Raw genomic sequence first — 17,721 nt, 5'->3', positions numbered from 1 at the left:
AGGAGAGGAGGGGCAACAAATCGAGGAAGAGCCTTTCTTCCGTGACTAAAAAGAGAGGTATTTGAAGCTAGGACGGTGAGCGGTGTGTGTGTGTGTGTGTGTGTATATCTGTGTGTGTGTGTGTGTGTGTGTGTGTGTGTTAGGGTGGGGGTGGGGGGTGGGTGAGGGGGTGTGTCTGTTGTATCGTTTCGTTTGGTGTTATTATTCTACACCTTTGCGGGGCCCTCCCTCTCATCCCTCGTTCTCTCATACACAGATTACTCTTTAATTTGCAGAGGACGGGCTTTCATGTGCACGTCTCCCGGGACCCAGCCTGACGGTGAGCCCAGCGCTGGGACTTCACAGGCTCGAACGGGGGAAAAACACACACAGACCTACACACACACACCTACACATACACACACATACACACACATACACACACATACACACAGGATGAGGGATAAACACATATAGAGGCAGACCTACGTACACATACATATTCACACCGTGCAAATACACACTCACACACATAGGCACAAACAAGGGAAAAAAACACAAATGCACACCTACACAATACACCCTCACACACAAAGACGTATTCTTCAGGGCAACACACACAAACACATACCTACACAGAAGTAAACACTTTAACTCACAGAGGCATGAAAGGAGAAAAAACACACATAGACCAATACCACCCTCAAACACAGATCCAGTGGGCATACACACACACACTCACACAAACACACCACACACACAGAGCCAAATAATACATATACAGCATAGCCGTACATAAGCAACACAAATAGACATACAGCAACACAAAGATGCTACTGTGTTCTCTCTCACACACACACACAAACACACACAGATTCGCACAGATCAACTCACCCAGTGACCCTTTAGGGCAGGGCCGGTCCACTGTCTCCCCTCTCTGTGTGGTGGGCCACTGCACCCCACGCACCACCGTGGCCTCACACATGTTGGCCTCGGGGCCCTGGGCCGGGGGCTGTTGGGGCCGGCGTGTGCCAGGGACAGCGGCGGTGGTGACGGGCCGCAGGTCGGGCTCCTTGTTGATGGCCCCGATGGGGTGCGAGGTGGGGGGCAGCGGGCGCATGGTAGCCGGGCTGGAGGCGGAGGTGGAGGGACGGGCGGGGGCCGAGCTGCTCACCTGAGTGGTGGCTGGAAGAGGAGACGGAGAGGAGGGGTGAGAGGTCAACTCATTATCACTCCTTTGTTAAACCATTGTCATACGTTCTCACCATTATAAAACATACGACAAAACATAAAACCTCAACCACAAGACTTACGTCCTTGTGTTAACTGAACCACCCCATCTCCCTCACCGTTTAAAAATCACATTCTCATCGTCTGCAGCTTCACACAAGAACCCCTCCTCCACCCAAACAGCACAAAAAAAGCATAATATCATTAACCACCTAATATGTGTATTCAATTTTAATCCGGCCATCCATTTAAAATTCTCTGCATATCAACTGAACCATCTCCTCATAGTTTATTCTATTGAGCCTACCAAAGAAAGGGGGAGAAGAAAGAGAGGGAGGTGGAGAGGAAGAGAGAGAGAAGATGAGGCAGGCAGATAGGAAAAAGAGAGAGAGAATATAAGCAAGAACGTTAAGAGGACATCAGAAAAAGAACGGGAGGTGGAGAGAGAGAGAGAGAGGATTGGAGAGTGGGAATGTAAAGAGGACATCAGAGAAGAAAGAAGGGGGACAAATATGGAGCCCATTTCTAAATGAATTAGTAATCCTGTGTGTATCAGCATCTGAGGACGGTTCTTGTACAGCACTGGCAGACTATTACTCTCATTTAGCTTCTCTCCTCCCCACACTCACACTCACACCCACACCCACACCCACACCCACACCCACACACACACCCACACCCGCAGACAGAGTGACAGAGCAACACACAGAGGACGGCGCCGCTAAATAATTAATCCACCATTGCATCCAGATCACAGCTGTTAACATCTGACTGCAATTAAACTATAAAGGCACCTCATCCCGACAACAGAGAGAACATTCTAGAGGAGGAAAAAAATACTTGCCACCCTGTAGAGAGAAGGACGTGTTGGTTGTCCGTCTCATTTCTAATCATATCTCTCTCTATATATACATAGTATATCTCTCTCTCTGTCTCTCTCTCTCTCTCTCTCTCTCTCTTCCTCTCTCTTTGTCGAAAGCACAGTGACATTACATCGATACAGTTTCATGCAAATAACAAACAACATAAACAGTTATATCTACAAATAACACACAAATTCTACATAATAACTAAATAAATACATAAAAACACTACATAATTAAAAAAAATGGATACACAAAGTGACACAGAAGATAATTACAATTTGAGTCTCCCCCCCCCCCCCGAGTCTCGCTCTCTCTCTCCCCCTCCCTCCCTCACTCCCTCCTTCCCTTTCTCACCTCTCTCCTTCTCCCTCACTCTCTCTCTCTCCACCGGGTGCTCACCGGAGGAGGGGTCGGGCGGTCCGAACTCGAGCGGATAGCGTAGCACGTTGTAGTTGTTCCACACGTAGAGCTGGTTGTCGCGGGGGTTGTAGTCCACCGAGGAGATGTACTGATAGGGGTTGGGGAAGGGGATGTGTACGGGCTCCTCCCGCGCCCGGTTGGTGTTGTAGGCATACAGGATGAGGTCGCCGCCGGCCTCGCTGTCGTCGTCCTGGTAGACGGAGCGGACGGCGTAGAGCACGCCGCACGCCATGAAGGCGTTGGATGCCAGGCGCTTGTCGAAACTCGTCTCCCAGGTGCCCTCGAAGCGCAGCGTGTAGGGGTTCACCTGGAGGTGGCGGGGGGGTAGAGGAGTGGAGGATAAGACAGAGAGATGATGGATGAGATGATTTGTCTTCGGACATACTGTCAAAGAACAGTAGATACAGTTGTCTTGCACTTGATGTGACACTGTAACATTATTTTATGTTTTTACTTCTATTATTTATATATATATATATTATCATATGTATCTATTATTCCATTCATTTTCAATGATTATTAAAATTTTATTTTTACTTTACTAATTTTACTTTTATTATTAGTACTACTATTATCTGTGTGGTATTATTTTTGACGTTATCTGGTATGCTGCCAAAGTGAAGCCACGCAATGACCTGATGCTGTATGTGACACATTATTATTGGTGAAAGCCCAATGCCAGACAGCACAGACATGGCCAGATGTCTAAGTAATGGAACCCTGTTCTACAGCACTGATAATGGTTGGGAGGGATAATGGCCGCTGGCCCATTCACAGCCCTTATGTGTTGACCTTTATGTTCTTTAGAGAATGTTACACACAATAAATGGAATGGGCTTGATCTGAAGCCAGCTGAATCAAAGCATCATGAAGTCTCAACACTATCACCTCCATCTTACTGTCTGCTCTGACAGGAGGATAGGGGGTTGGTGGTGGCTGTTTGAATTTTTAAATATGAAATATTGAACTGAAATATTTGAATTGAAAAATAAGTATGGTAATACCAAACTGGTCAGTGACCTTGTGGAGGTCTTGGCTATGTGGGCGGTCGGGGTTTTAATGTGATTGGTTGAAGTAATGAATATGGAGACACAGGAGCTCCTGCTTTCATACTCATTATTTTTTTTTCGATCTAAACCTCTGAGGCTTGTGGCCAAGAAGTGAAATGTTACATACAGGATGTGGGTCAGGGTCAGCTAGTGGTTAAATAAAGGAGTGTTAAACCTCTCCCCCTGTTTCCCTCTTCCTGTGTGTGAATCTCACCACCTTTCTTCTCTCTCTCTCTCTCTTCCCTTTTTCCTCTCACCTGGCTGACCACCAGCCGCCCGTTGTTGGACTCTGTGGCATAGATGACCCACAGGCCGTTCTCGTCCACGGCCAGGTCAATGTCGGACTTGCCGCCCCAGCGGTACGGCGAGGTGTCATGGTAGTTGGCGTTGGCGATGATGGCCTCGCCGCTCTTGATGCGCGTACGCAGGTCATACTTCACAATGTTGCGAGTGCGCTCCTTGTTGTAGAAGACTGCACCGTCATACACTACAAACCCTGTACCATCCACTCGGTTTGGCAACCTGGGGGTAAGAAGGTGTTTATTCATTTACTGAACAATGTGTGGACAATGTGCTGTTGTTTATGTGCATAAAAATAAAGTATACACACAGAGAACATAATATAAATCTTAATCAATAATGCTGCTTGTATTATCATGGTTACTGCATTGCCAATAGCTTTGGCCCCACTTTATATTATATCTCCCATATGCTGTATCTCCTATATAATAATGGACTTCATAAGTGCACTATTGGTGCAAGCTGTAAATAGTCTCACTTAAGTAGAATGTAATAAGAGTGTTCAGCTATTTTCATTCCTTCATTTTCATTCAATTCCAATCAAGCACCTGAATTAGAATGATTACATCCACTGTCTTCTTTTTAAAACAACAATAAAAAGGACCTAGTGGACATTTTCTGTGAAAAACAGACTGGCACAGTCTGGTAGTACTCCAGTAAAGCCTACAGATGAAAGCTGACAGGCAGGGGCCTCACTTGTAGGTGGTGGTGGCTCTGTTCTGGCGGAAGTCCTCCCATGAGGCGTACTCGTAGAGCATGTCGGTGCGATAGGGCGTCCACGGCATGACGTACAGCCTATCGCCCGACTGCAGCGGGTCCTTGCACCACGCCCCCGATTGGTGCTCCGCCTCCTGGATCGAGCTGGACGCCTGGACTCGCAGCAAGGTCCCCGGACACACAAAGACTAGAGAGGAGAGGGCCAGGAGAGGAGAACAGAGGAGAGAGGGAGGGGAGAGAGGAGAGGGCCAGGAGAGGAGAACAGAGGAGAGAGGGAGGAGAGAGAGGAGAGGGCCAGGAGAGGAGAACAGAGGAGAGAGGGAGGAGGGAGAGGAGAGGGCCAGGAGAGGAGAACAGAGGAGAGAGGGAGGAGAAAGATGAGAGGGCCAGAGATCAAGTGGAGCGGAGAGGGGAGGATGGAGAGAGAAGAAAGGAGAGGAGAGATAGGGAAGACAGAAGAGAGGAGAGAAAAGAGGAAGGAGATAAAGTGGGAGAGGAGACAGGAGGAAAGGAAAGATGGAGGGGAGAAGAGGAGAGGCAAGGAGAAGGGGTAGACAGAGATGAAGGAGGAGAGAAAGGGGACAGGGAAGAGAGGGGGGAGAGGAAATAGAAAGAGATAGAGGGGAAGAAGGAGACAGGAGGCAGAGATGGATTATAGCAGAAGATAAAGAGAGAGAACAAAAGAGAGAGAGAGGGAAGAGGTAAAAGAGGTTAACCAGGAGTAAAATAAGGTGGAGGAAAAAAGCAATGGATGCATAAACAAGGGAATTGAAACAGAGTGAATGTGAGAGTGGTGCAGACGGGAAAAAGAAGGTCAAGAATTTGGATTTCGAAGGGCAGGTGGACAAAAAAAAGGAAAACGGAGAAACAAAAATGCAGAAGGAGGAAGAGGAGGAAGAAGAGGGGGAGGAGGGCATGAGATAAATGAACACATTTCAAATGAGAGAGTCGAAACGCTCATTTGTTAAGTATCTGCAGAAGTGGACGGTGAGTCGCTGGCGGGATGTGATAAATGGGAGGGTCGAGGCTGCTGGTGCTCAGAAAGCCTGGCTAATTTTAACCGGCCTACTTCAACTTCAACTTCATCCGCCTGCGCCGCACCGCAGCCGTGGCACGGTACGGCACATCGCGTCTATTTAAAGGCCCCCCTTTTCTTTTCCTTCCGCTGGCATAGCCAGCAAGTGTCACGCAGATGTCTGTGTCTCGTGTGGGGACAGATGTTAGCGTCCGTGTCAGTGCTAATGCCGATCAGAGTGTCTAGTGTCACGGCAACGGTAGCGTTCTTTACTGAACGCTATTTACAGGTCGTTTCAAAGAGCACAGGCACTCTTAAGCGCTCTCGCACAACGCACATACACATCGAGACACAAAAATACACACACATTGAGACAAATGCACATTGAGACTCAAAAAAACACACACACACACACACACACACACACACACACAGACTGACGTATGTTGAATCCCCCAACATGTTTCACTCAAACATACACACTCCCATCCGTTCTCTCTGATACACATACACAACATTGACACACATACAAAAACACTCACAAACAATGCACACACACACACAGACGTGTGCACGCACACACATACACACACACACACACAGATCCACTCAGTCCTCTATCTGTGCTCAGAGGGAGGGCGTACACAGGGGAGCTCTGTAAATTAGCTGGCTGTCGCAGATTCTCACCAGCAGGCTGAGAGGCAGCCCTGGGACCCGTGCGCTAAGCCAGTGGGAGCGGAGGAGACATCTCCAGCAGGCGCTGGCTTCATCAGCACTGAGACATCACAGGGGACAACAGACACACACACCCACGTGTGTGTGTGTGAGAGAGAGGGAGAGAGCGAGCGAGAGAGTAAAGAAATAGAGAGAGAGAGAGAGTGAGAGTGAGTGAAAGAAAGAGAGAGAGAGAGAGAGAGAGAGAGGGAAGCCATGGCAATGATAGGAAGGATAACTCCAAGACTCAGCCTGGGCTTCCCTACACACACACACATACACACACACACACATACACACAGGCCCTACAAGATGAAGCTCCCACCGGGAACGGTAAACAGATCCACGCTGCTTCCTTAATGACTATGCTGGGCCTCCACACTGCCAACTGTTTGCTGCCTCTGCTGGGCCAGACACTGGGATGGCCCCTTCACAGCACTCTTACGCTCTGATAGCAGCACATACCCACAGACATACGCACCCACAGACACATACATGTACGCACGCACACACACACTTTGACACCAACGCAAGCCTTCACAACACACTTCTCCAGGCACATGTAAACATACACAATGATACAGACATACACGGTGCATCATCAGAACTACTGAGATCGAAACTGTAATGCTTTCCCCGTCTGCATGCCATGCGTCTCCATCTGCAAGACAGGGTGGGTGGCGTCTTGCTGTGCGTTCTCGGGCTAAAGCAGCGGCTCCAGCGGATTTGTGTCTAAGCTTGCGCGTCTCCCTTCTTCTTTTTCTTTCTCTCTCTCTGTTTCTCTCTGTCCTTCTCTCTCTCTCTCTTTCTGCTGCAGAACACTTGGAGCATTATACAGAGTGAGGGTATTCTCCACGGAACAGATTGAGTGAATGTTTCACATCAAAAACAGGCGTAAAAAAAAAAGGAGAAAAAAAACGAGTGCACCAGCGCCGTAGCAGCTCTAGAACCGACGGGGGCCATAAAGAGTGTTTATCCGACTCCCGCATCTTAAGCAAACAAAAGTGGCTCAGCACCACGGTTGGCGTGCTCCAGGAGTGCCTATCGGTGCTCCTGGCATCAGCGCTCATGAAAAAGACCCCCCTCAGTGCTCCGAGTCCCCCTCAAACATCTCGCCCACTTCAGCAGACAGACTATGAGCCATTAGCTAAAGTGCGGGTGAAAGGAGGGTTGAGGCATCTCTATCAATTCTACGCTAAGAACAAAGCCTGATGCTAACACGCGAGCCACTCGACATGAGCGACCCAGAAACAAACAAAGACAAAAATCCTTTGGCTTAAGTGGAGGCATGTAATTTGTGGTTGACAATGGAATAAAAAGGAGTGCATAAACAAATACACACAACTAAAAATGCACAAACACACACACACACACACACACACAATGAAGGGCACAAACACACTTATGCATACACACAAATACTCTCCCACACACACAAATACCCAGACAAACAGAAACCAACAATAGACAAAACATTTATCCATTCCAATCTGGGATACACACACTGATACGAGAGTGAGTTCAGATGGGTACCACAGATGCCCAGTGAGCTTGTGTGCTCTGACTTTGTGTCTGTGGGGAATCCTGTGAGTGACTGTCAGTGTGAGGCCCATGAGTGGCAGCCCTGATGCTCATTACGGCACAGTTCTGCCATGGGCATCACCCAGTGATGCTTCACAACCAGCAACCGGCAACCGGCAACCGGCAACATGAGCTTCCGACCGTTTCACTACTGCGGCAAGCCAGTCTCTATTTTACTGAAGAGGGCAGTGCTGGGGTGGGCCAGAGGCAGCCGGCCATGAGGGGACCGGGTGTGCTTATAGATATATAAGCTTGTATGTGTGTGTGTGTGTGTGTGTGTGTGTATACATATACGTATACACACACTAACACTCACAAATACATTTACACACATACAGGCACACTGACACACTGTGTGGCAGTGTGCCTGTATGTGTGTAAATGTATTTGTGAGTGTTAGTGTGTGTATACGTATATGTATATATACGTGTGTGTGTGTGTGTGTGTGTGTCCTTTGCAGTCGTGAGAGTGAGTGGTTGCCTCCTTCTCTATGCTGATGAGGTGGATTGTGTGTGTGTGTGTGTGTGTGTGTGTGTGTGTGTGTGTGTGTGTGTGTGTGTGTGTGTCTCTGAGTGGGCTCTGCACACACGGCCTGGGAGGCTTCATTAGCAGCCTGACCTGTGCTCTCAGCTCTGCTCTCCTCTCTCTCGCATGCACCACACACACACAAACATAGAGAAACACACATACACACACACACACACACACGCACATACAAACGCACACTGCTCTCAGGCTCCCTCATGTTTACTGCTGCCTCTCCTGTGTGCACTGTAAACTACTCTTCGCTCTCTCACACACACAAACATACACACAGAGGCACACACAAATATACACAGAGGCACACACAAATACACACACAGATAAATTCGGGCACACACTACACAAAACACACTTATACACTCACTCACACACACAGAAAGATTTTATTTTTCTTTCCACTGTATCTGTGATGATCTCAATCTCTTGTCCTCCCGCCACCTCTCTTGCACTCTAACCCAATTTACTTCTCACTGACTCCCCACTTCCTTATTGCTTGCCTCACTTCTCTCCCTCCTGATCCACTCTTCTTCACTCTCTCCCTCCCTCTCTCTCTCTCTCTCTCTCAATCACTCACTTCCTCTGAGCTCGGGCCACACACCCATGGGAATTTACCTGTGGCAAACAAAAAAGCCAGACAAACAAGTGTGTCTGTGTGTGTGTGTGTGTGTGTGTGTGTGTGTGTGTGTGTGTGAGGGGACTCACAGCACTAATCTGTATCATTATCCTGCTCAAGCCTAACTGTTGCCGAAGTGGGACAGGCCACTTCAACAACCACATCCACCCTTTACTCCAATCATTTATCCTGAAAACAGTCGGATTCCTGGTTCATGCAAGTGAGTGAGGCTGAGGCTGAGGCTGAGGGGGAATACTGTACTTTGAGAATATAGGCAGCCACTTTATGGTTTTGAGATCGGAGTAAGAGTAAAAGGTGAGATTGATGTTTTTCATGCAGTTATTGCTTTATAATTGCTTCATTAATTAAAGAGTGTCTATATCATTCTCAATGGGGTAAAAAAGCACAAAAGGAAACTAAATATCTTCTGGTTGCTACACGTCAGCAAAGATGAAATTACGTGCTTCATTCTTTGCAGAGAATAGCGCTAACCGCATGAAATTGGCCAATGCATTAAGCACAGTTTCATTGACCGCAACCACTGGGCAATACCAATGAAAGAAACAAACGGCTAACGAGTCCCAAGGATATAATTACACTACAGAATGAACTATTGAAAGTTAACTCAGCTTGCCAGCAAATGACAGAGGAAAGAAAACAATCACAGTTTCAGCCACAACAGAGGCTAGGTCAGGACGGTAGCACTTCTACGATGAGCCACCACATGCACCAGACCGGCAGGGCCCTAACAGCAGCAGGGATGTTGTGCCAACCCTTGAATGGCTGGCAATGTGGGATTGTGTGGTGATGCCGGTAACAGGATGCCACTAAGGCCGGGTAGGGGGCTGAACAGGGGAGGGTTTGGGTGGGGTTGGTGGGGCCGGGGGTGGGGGTGTTTTGACTGCTGAGAAGGAGGGAGGTGGGGAAGAGAGGGTGAGGGGCAGCCTGCTGCTATAATTGAAATCCACACCTGCTGCTGGCAGTGCAAACTCCACACCAGCAGGGGGCAGAGTGCAGCATAGCATGAAATCCCTTAACCAGGCAGAAGCGTTAATTGTGTGTGTGAGTGTGTGTGTATGTGTATGTGTGGACTTGGACTTTCATACAGGTTTGTGCATGTTTGTGTGCATATAGGTCTGTACTGTCAACCTAGTCCACATGATTTGTGTGTTTATATGGATGTGTGTGTGTGTGTGTGTGTGTGTGTGTGTGTGTGTGTGTGTGTGTGTGTGTGTGTGTGTGTGTGTGTGTGTGTTTGTGTGTGTGTTTCAAATGAAACAAGAACAACTTATAAGAAAAATTAAAAGAGAAGCAATGTGTATGTGTGCGTGTGTGTGTGTGTGTGTGTAAGTGTACCTGTGTTTATGTGTGTGTATGTGTGTGTGTGTGCGTGTGCGTGTGCATGTCCATGTCCATGTCCATGTCCATGTGCATGTGCATGTGCATGTGCATGTGCATGTGCATGTGCATGTGCATGTGCATGTGCATGTGCATGTGCATGTGCATGTGCATGTGCGTGTGCGTGTGCGTGTGTGTGTGTGTGTGTGTGTGTGTGTGTGTGTGTAAGTGTACGTGTGTGTGTGTGTGTGTGTAAGTGTACGTGTGTGTGTGTGTGTGTGTGTGTTTGTGTGTGTGTGTGTTTGTGTGTGTGTGTGAGCAGGAAAGAGAAAGAACAGCAATATAGCGGGTCAAATGGTTACATCCTGTGAAATGAGAATAGGTGTGCGTTAATCTCATGGAGAGCCTCCTACTGTATGTCCCACAGCTCACAAATGAGAAGAGGCAAAGGTATGGCAGTAAGACTCTCACATTGACTCTGCATGTATACACACACACACACACCAGCATTCACACACACAGAGGCAAAAATACATTCATCATGGAAACACACAGCTTGACACTCACAAATATATCATCCCACACACACTCAGGAACTGATTAAGTGAGTCTCTCACAGACACAGGACCTATCCCCCGCCCCACACACACATGCACACACACACACAAACACAGACACACACACACACACACACATGCACACACACAGACAATCAACCTCGTCAAAAAGCCAATGATTCCGTGGCAACTCTTAATTGAGGCCAGATTAACTGTGGGTCGACCGAATGAGTGTGGCCAGCGAGGCCAATGGAGTGTGGAGAGAGCTGCCTTTCTTCGGGTCTGAAGGATTCGGCGACCCAGAATGAGGTCACCAGCACGGCATGACACGGCACGGCTCCGCCAATCTCTTGTGAGGCGCTCGGCATTCAGCTCGCGGCGAGGCGCATTGCTGCATGATCAAGCCTCCGATAGCCCCTATAGAGAGGGCCTGCGTCCCACGATGAACCTCCTCTATTTTCCCTGAATCTCTCTCTGTCTGCCTCCCCTTCTTCCCTCTTCTCTCTGTCTCTTTCTTCCTTGCTGTCTTTGCCCCCACCCCCCCCCCCCCCCACCCCACCCCCACACTGCTTTCATAGAGCGTTCCCCGGTGTCTGCTCACCGAGCAGTGCTGCTTGTCCTGTCCTGAAATGGGGGCTATCAGACACAGGTTCATTTATATTCATGGCCACCTGCTCGTGCCAGGCCTCTGCTGCTTTACCAATGCCTGCGCTCGGCCACGTGCCGCCCGCGGTCCGCACTACCGGACGCCACTGCTGCCCCTGCCACAGCCACCGGCGGCTCCTAGTTATGTTGAGGGGGGAGGGGGGGGGGGGGGGGGACAGAGGCTGCGAGCATCCCTTCTGGCATGCTCAGGGGAAGTAGTACAAATGTGCACACACACGCACACACACACACACACACACACGCGCACACACGTACACACACACACTCACAAAGGTTTCCAGAACGTATAAGCACATTATGCACACACACTCACACACATATACACACAGACACAAGGACTCACAAAGAAGTACATTTCGCACAGACACTCAACACAGAAACAAGATACACCACACGCATTCATACACATATATATATAAATTGTGGTATTTGTTTGACTGTTTCTGTGTGTGTGTTTGAGTCCGTCTCTTATTTCTAAAACATCAAATCTGACACACAATCCTAACATCGTCTGTCTGAGCACCACAGCAGCCGAGGTAACCATGACATCACAGCATTCCATTGCCTGTCCACCAATCAGATCCTTAAATCAATGCATGATTAATTAATTTCATTACTTCATTAACACAGGCAACACAAAATAACCATAATCAACTGTTGATGGAATAATAAACAGATTGAGGGAATAATTAGCAGCTACGTGAAAGGTGAGGAGAGACGAGGGAAGAGAGAAAGAGAGAGAGAGAAAGAGAGGAGGGAGGAGAAGGGGGAGGTGAGGACTTGCTGGTGTCACATGAGCTCTGGTAAGAACATTCTTAGATGTGTGGTGGAAGCAACAGGGTGCTAACAGTGGGATAGGAAGGTTATTGCACTACAGAAGGAAAGAAAGGATGGTCAAATCTAGATATAGATATATTATAGAGAGATATAGACATAGGGAGAGAGAGAGATATATATGGAAGGTGCTGAAAAGAAAATGTCAGTGAAGGAATACATCTCTAAAAGATGTATATGGCACAGGTCCGCGCACGTGTGTGTGTGTGTGAGAGAGAGAGAGAGAAAGAGCGAGAGAGAGGTTACTGATCGAGAACACCACTGAGGATGCTGCACCAGTTTAAGGAGAAGACAGAGACGAGTTTGGACAGGGACAACGATGGACAAAACAACACGATGTGTGATACCGGTGTGTGTGTGTGTGTGTGTGTGTGTGTTTGTTTCCTATGAGTGTGTGTGAGGCATATTACTCTGTGTGAGGTGTGTGTGAATGTATGTATAAGTGTGTGGGAGGGAGATAAATGGAGAGTGGGGACAAGAGACCAGAGTAGGAGGAGGACAGGCCTTTTAGTGTCCAGCAATCCAGGCAAATTTTCAGTGGCCGTGGCCAGGGATGCGACTGGAACTGAGGCGCGTGCGAGTGGGTTGTTTGATGGGTGAGAGGGGCTGGGCAGGGCTGGGGAGCTCCATCAGGGCTGCCTCTGAGGGGCCGTGATTGAATGGCCGCCCGCCCGCCATACTGAATCAGCTCGGGAGATGATTGGCCCCATAGAGCAGGCTGTGAGAGCCTGGCACACTCCACACTCTATGGTGGATGTGTGTGCGTGTGCTGTGTGTGTGTGTGTGTGTGTGTGTGTGTGTGTGTGTGTGTGTGTGTGTGTGTGCGGCGTGTGCGTGTGTGTGTGTGTGTGTGTGTGTGTGTGGCGTGTGCGTGTGTGTGTGTGTGTGTGTGTGTGTGTGCATGTGTGTTTGTGTGTGTGTGTGTGTGTGCGTGTGTGAGCATGTTAGTGTGTGTGTGTATGTGAGTGGGAGACAGAGAGAGTGTGATTTACAGAGGCCAAGTGTGAGCACTCCCTTCTGGGCCCACAGAGACACATACAGAGAGAAATGCATGGCAGAGACTTGAATGGCTAGAACTGGGGAGGAAAAAAGAAAGGATGGAGAGTGAAGTGAAAAGGAAAGTGAGAGGGAGAGAGGTATGGTATGAAGTGGAAGAGAAAGACAGAGGGAGCGGAGAAAGTGAGCGGTGAGAAGACAAAAATAGATTCTGAGAACTTTCAGCTGCTTGGAATGAATACAGGGAAGAGAAAGAGAGAGAGAGAGAGAGACAGAGAGAGAGAGACTACTTTACTATAAAAGTAGAGGAAAGACAAGTAAGAATACAGGGAGACGGATCTAGGAGAGCAGAGAGGAAAGGCTTTTAAAGTGCGTCTGTGTTGAAAAGAAAGAGAAGGTGTTCTGTACAGGAAAGTATGTAATACTGAGAAAAGGCAAGTGTATGAGTGGTAAAAAACATGATATACAGACCAGACAAGTAGATAGAGAGAGAGACAGATAGATGGGGGGGAGGGCACTGAAGCACCTAGAAATGGGACAAAATGCTGGACCAGGAGTAGAATTTGTGTGTGATGATCCAGAAGAGACTCTGGGAGGGAGAATGTCAAAAGATATCAATGTCGTCAAAATCAAAGCACTACACTTGAGGAAACTAAGAATGAGTGTAGCAGAGAGAGAGAGAGAGAGAGAGAGAGAGAGAGAGAGAGAGAGAGAGAGAGAGAGAGAGAGAGAGAGAGAGACAGGTCTAAAAACAAACATGGTGAAGAATGAGAACATTCAGTCCTATAGTCTGATCTGCAAGGATTGGTTGGAGACAGTGGGAAAATAATTGCAAAGGATAGAAAGAGATGATGACATTGCACTTAACTCAGCTGGTCACTGCATGATGACTGTGTGTGTCTGTGTGTGTGTGTGTGTCTCTATGTGTGTGTGTGTGTGTGTGTGTCTATGTGTTTTTGTCTGTGTGCTGCTAAGAGATTTGAGCAGTCACTGGTACACCAAGGAGACATGGCTAAAGAACACATGAAGGGAACAAGACATTTACTGAGAGTACTGTGTGTGTGTGTGTGTGTGTGTGTGTGTGTGTGTGTGTGTGTGTGTGTGTGTGTGAGTTTGGAACATCTGCCATTTGCTCATTTGCAGTTGCTGATGTTTCAGAGTTACTTAACCAGAACTTATGTGGAGTTGACAGTTGTATGGATTATATATGTACTAATTGATATGTGTGTTTCTATGTGTGTGTGTGTGTGTGTGTGTGTGTGTGTGTGTGTGTGTGTGTGTGTGTATCCAGGCCAGTGTCCTCATGTTCCTGTGTACTGTGTGCAGAAGAGTCTGTGTGAGCAAGGCTTTGAATGGGACAGTGTGTGTTGGCGTCAGCAGAGGCATGGGTACTGGCAGAAAATCTGAAAAGATCTCTGGGTCAGAGTGAGAAAGAGAGAGAGAGGGAGAGAGAGAGATGGACAGAGTTAGAAGAAAGAAAGAAAGAAAGAAAGAAAGAGAGATAGAAGGAGAAGAGGAACAGGAGGAAGAAGAAGGGGGATATAAACATCAAACATGACCACTACACATGGTGCTGGGTTAGGAGGAGAGGGGGATGAGAAGGAACAAAGGAGGAGAAGGAGAAAGGGAGAGGAGAGGAGGACGGGGCGAGCTGTGGTTTTTATGTTTATTGTGGTCTTTACCTTTTTGATCCACTTCTATTCAAGCATCGGAAAAAAAGAGAGAGAGAGACAGAGTAAAAAGAGAAAGGGAGAGAGAGAGAGAGAGAGAGAGAGAGAGAGAGAAAGAAAGATAGAAAGAAAGAAAGAAAGAGGAAGAACAAGGTAGATAACAGAAAAGAGTAAAAAGAATGAAAGAAAAAAACAGGTGCAGGAAAAAAGAGAAAATTGAGATTAAATAAAAAGCTTTCCGTTCCCTCTCTTTCAAGTTGTTAATTTATTCTTTCTTTTTAAAGCATGTCATCTTGTGTCTAGCTTCCTGCTCTTTTAAGAGGGAGAAAAGGGTGACAGTGATGACACATGAGGAGGACGGAGGATGGCCTGCGCTGGTATTTTTGTTTAGTTTTTTATTTTCACTACTACTGGTGACGACAAACTCCCCACATCACAGTACACACAGTACACACTCCAGGGCCCTCCTTTCTTTTCCTCTATCATACACGTCTCCCAGTCCATCCCACCCTCCATCAACCCCACCCCCCATCCACCCCACAACAACAATCCCCCAAAACTCTGCTTCCTCTTCATCCAGGGCCTGTGGGAGAAAGAAAAACAAGTACACACACGCGTGTCCTCTCCAGCTGTGGGGAGAGAGAGAGAGAGAAAGAGAGAGAGAGGTGGGAGGGGGTCTGGAGTGATGAGGGAGAGAAAGGTGGCAGATGAAATGACAGCAAGACTGATTTCCCTGGGGTGGGGATGGGGGTGGGGGAGAGGGGATTAAGACCCAGCTCCTGGGTTGAAATTGGAGCCAAGTGGTGTGAAGGAAGTGAGTGTGCCTTTTCCTTCTTTTGCTCGCTCCCTTTTTTTCTTCTTCTTCTTCTTCTTCTTCTTCTGCTTCTCCTTCTTCTTGGACTGCACTCAGCTCACCAAATCAAGGAGTGTCGCGGCCGCTCTGCCCTGGGTGTCGCTCAATTCATCGAGCGGCCAATCAATGCGCGCCGACCCTGAGCTGAGCTGGGCTAAGACTCCCTCCGCAGAGAGAGAGAGAAAGAGAGAGAGAGAGAGAGAGAGAGAGAGAGAGAGAGAGAGTGAGAGAGAGAACAAACAACGGAGAGGAGAGGGCCCACAGAGATAAGGAGGTAGACAGAGAAGGGGAAGACAGTGAAAAAAGAGACTGGGAGAAAGAGGAAGGGAGGGAAGGAAGGATGGATAGAATTGGGGGAATGGGAGAGAGAGAGAAACGTGCAGAGAAGTAGGAGAGTACGGAAATAAAAAGAGGAAAAGACAGAGAAAAATAGATGAGGCAGGTGGAAGAGTGAGAAAAAAAGAGAGTGAGAAAGAAAGAGAGGGAGATTACAGTCAGGGAAGTCAGAAAACTCCCTCTCACTGCAGGTTCCAGTGAAGAAGCAATGGCCATCAATGCCCCACCAGTGTCAACTCACTGCTATCAAACTTCTCTACTCTCATCCTCCATTCATCTGTGTTTCTTTCCTTTCTTCCCCCAGACACTCCATATACTCCTTCTGTCCAGTCAGTAAATGAAACGCGCAGAATAAGATGTTCCACTCTTCTACGCTTAGCAGTTTGACGTGTGCTGTCACAGAGGGACTATGGACGTGTGTCGTCAGTGATCCAGGAGGTCTGCCTCTCTGCTGCGCTCAAAGTGTCACTGCTCCTGCCAGGTTGCCCTGGTGACAGAAGGCTGTGACGTGTGATCCTGAAGACATGTATGTGATGTGATGCGTGCGTGTTGGGTGGGGCAGTGGTGGGTGGGGGTGCGAACACACCTCTGACGTGGTGTGTGATGCCAGTTGAGAGTCTAACTACTGGCAGGTCAATAAGAGCATGTGAACTGCTCTGGTGTGCTCCATACAGAGAGAGAGAGAGAGAGCGAGAGAGAGAGGAAGGGGACGAGAGAGAGAGAGAGAGCGATACAGAGAAGGGGCTAGATATGTAGAAGCGAGGAAACAGAAACAAATAAAAATGTAAGTAGAAGGGGGAGAGATAGAGGGATGGTCTAGACAGAGTGGAGAGAGAGAGAGAAAGAAAGAGAGCGAGAGAGACAGAGAGAAAGAAAGGGAGGAAGAACGGGGACAGGGCCCGCTGGAACAGCATTAACTCTCCATCATCCTCCAGCAGGGGAGCCTGTTTGGACACAGGTCCTCATCTTCAACCTGCAGGGTGTGTGTGTATGTGTGAGAGTGTGTGTGAATAAGGAGGTGTGTGTATGTGCGCGCACGTGAGTGAGTGAGTAAGTGGGTGTGTGTTTGTGAGTGAGTGTGTGTTTGTGTGTATATGTATATATATGTGTGTGTGTGTGTATGTGTGTGACAGTATGAGTGTGTGAGAGTTTATGTGAGTAAGCAGAGTGTGTGTGTGTGTGTGTGTGTATTTGTGCATTTGTACGCAAGTGTCTATGCGAAAGACAGACAGAGCGAGAGAGAGAGGCAGCGGCAGACGATCCCCTCCCCCCCCCCCTGTTGAGCCGGCTCCATTAAAGCACACAGGCACGAGGGGAGGCGTGGGTAAAGAGGCCGCTGCACTTTGGTTCACGCTGGGCCAACAGCTGGTGAGGGGTAGGCAGGAGCAGCTCCATACCGACTCCACCACACCACAACGCGCCACACCGTGCCCCGCTTCTCCGC

General features: G+C 48.3%; 1 protein-coding gene across 1 annotated transcript in view; it reads right to left on the bottom strand.

Moving 5' to 3' along the window:
- The window catches only part of adgrl1a (adhesion G protein-coupled receptor L1a), a gene marked incomplete at both ends in the record, with an annotated part of 69,393 nt that overhangs the window by 26,556 nt on the left and 25,116 nt on the right, over positions 1-17,721 (bottom strand). The window contains 5 exons of the mRNA XM_080856687.1: positions 874-1,164; positions 2,475-2,802; positions 3,802-4,066; positions 4,541-4,748; positions 15,101-15,115. Of these exons, the coding sequence (XP_080712813.1) occupies positions 874-1,164; positions 2,475-2,802; positions 3,802-4,066; positions 4,541-4,748; positions 15,101-15,115 (1,107 nt within the window). The remainder of the gene's footprint in view (positions 1-873; positions 1,165-2,474; positions 2,803-3,801; positions 4,067-4,540; positions 4,749-15,100; positions 15,116-17,721) is intronic.

This window comes from Sprattus sprattus (assembly GCF_963457725.1).
Source record: "Sprattus sprattus genome assembly, chromosome: 18".
NCBI classification, from domain to species: Eukaryota; Metazoa; Chordata; class Actinopteri; order Clupeiformes; family Clupeidae; genus Sprattus; species Sprattus sprattus.
This window is presented reverse-complemented; position numbering and strand designations above follow the sequence as displayed.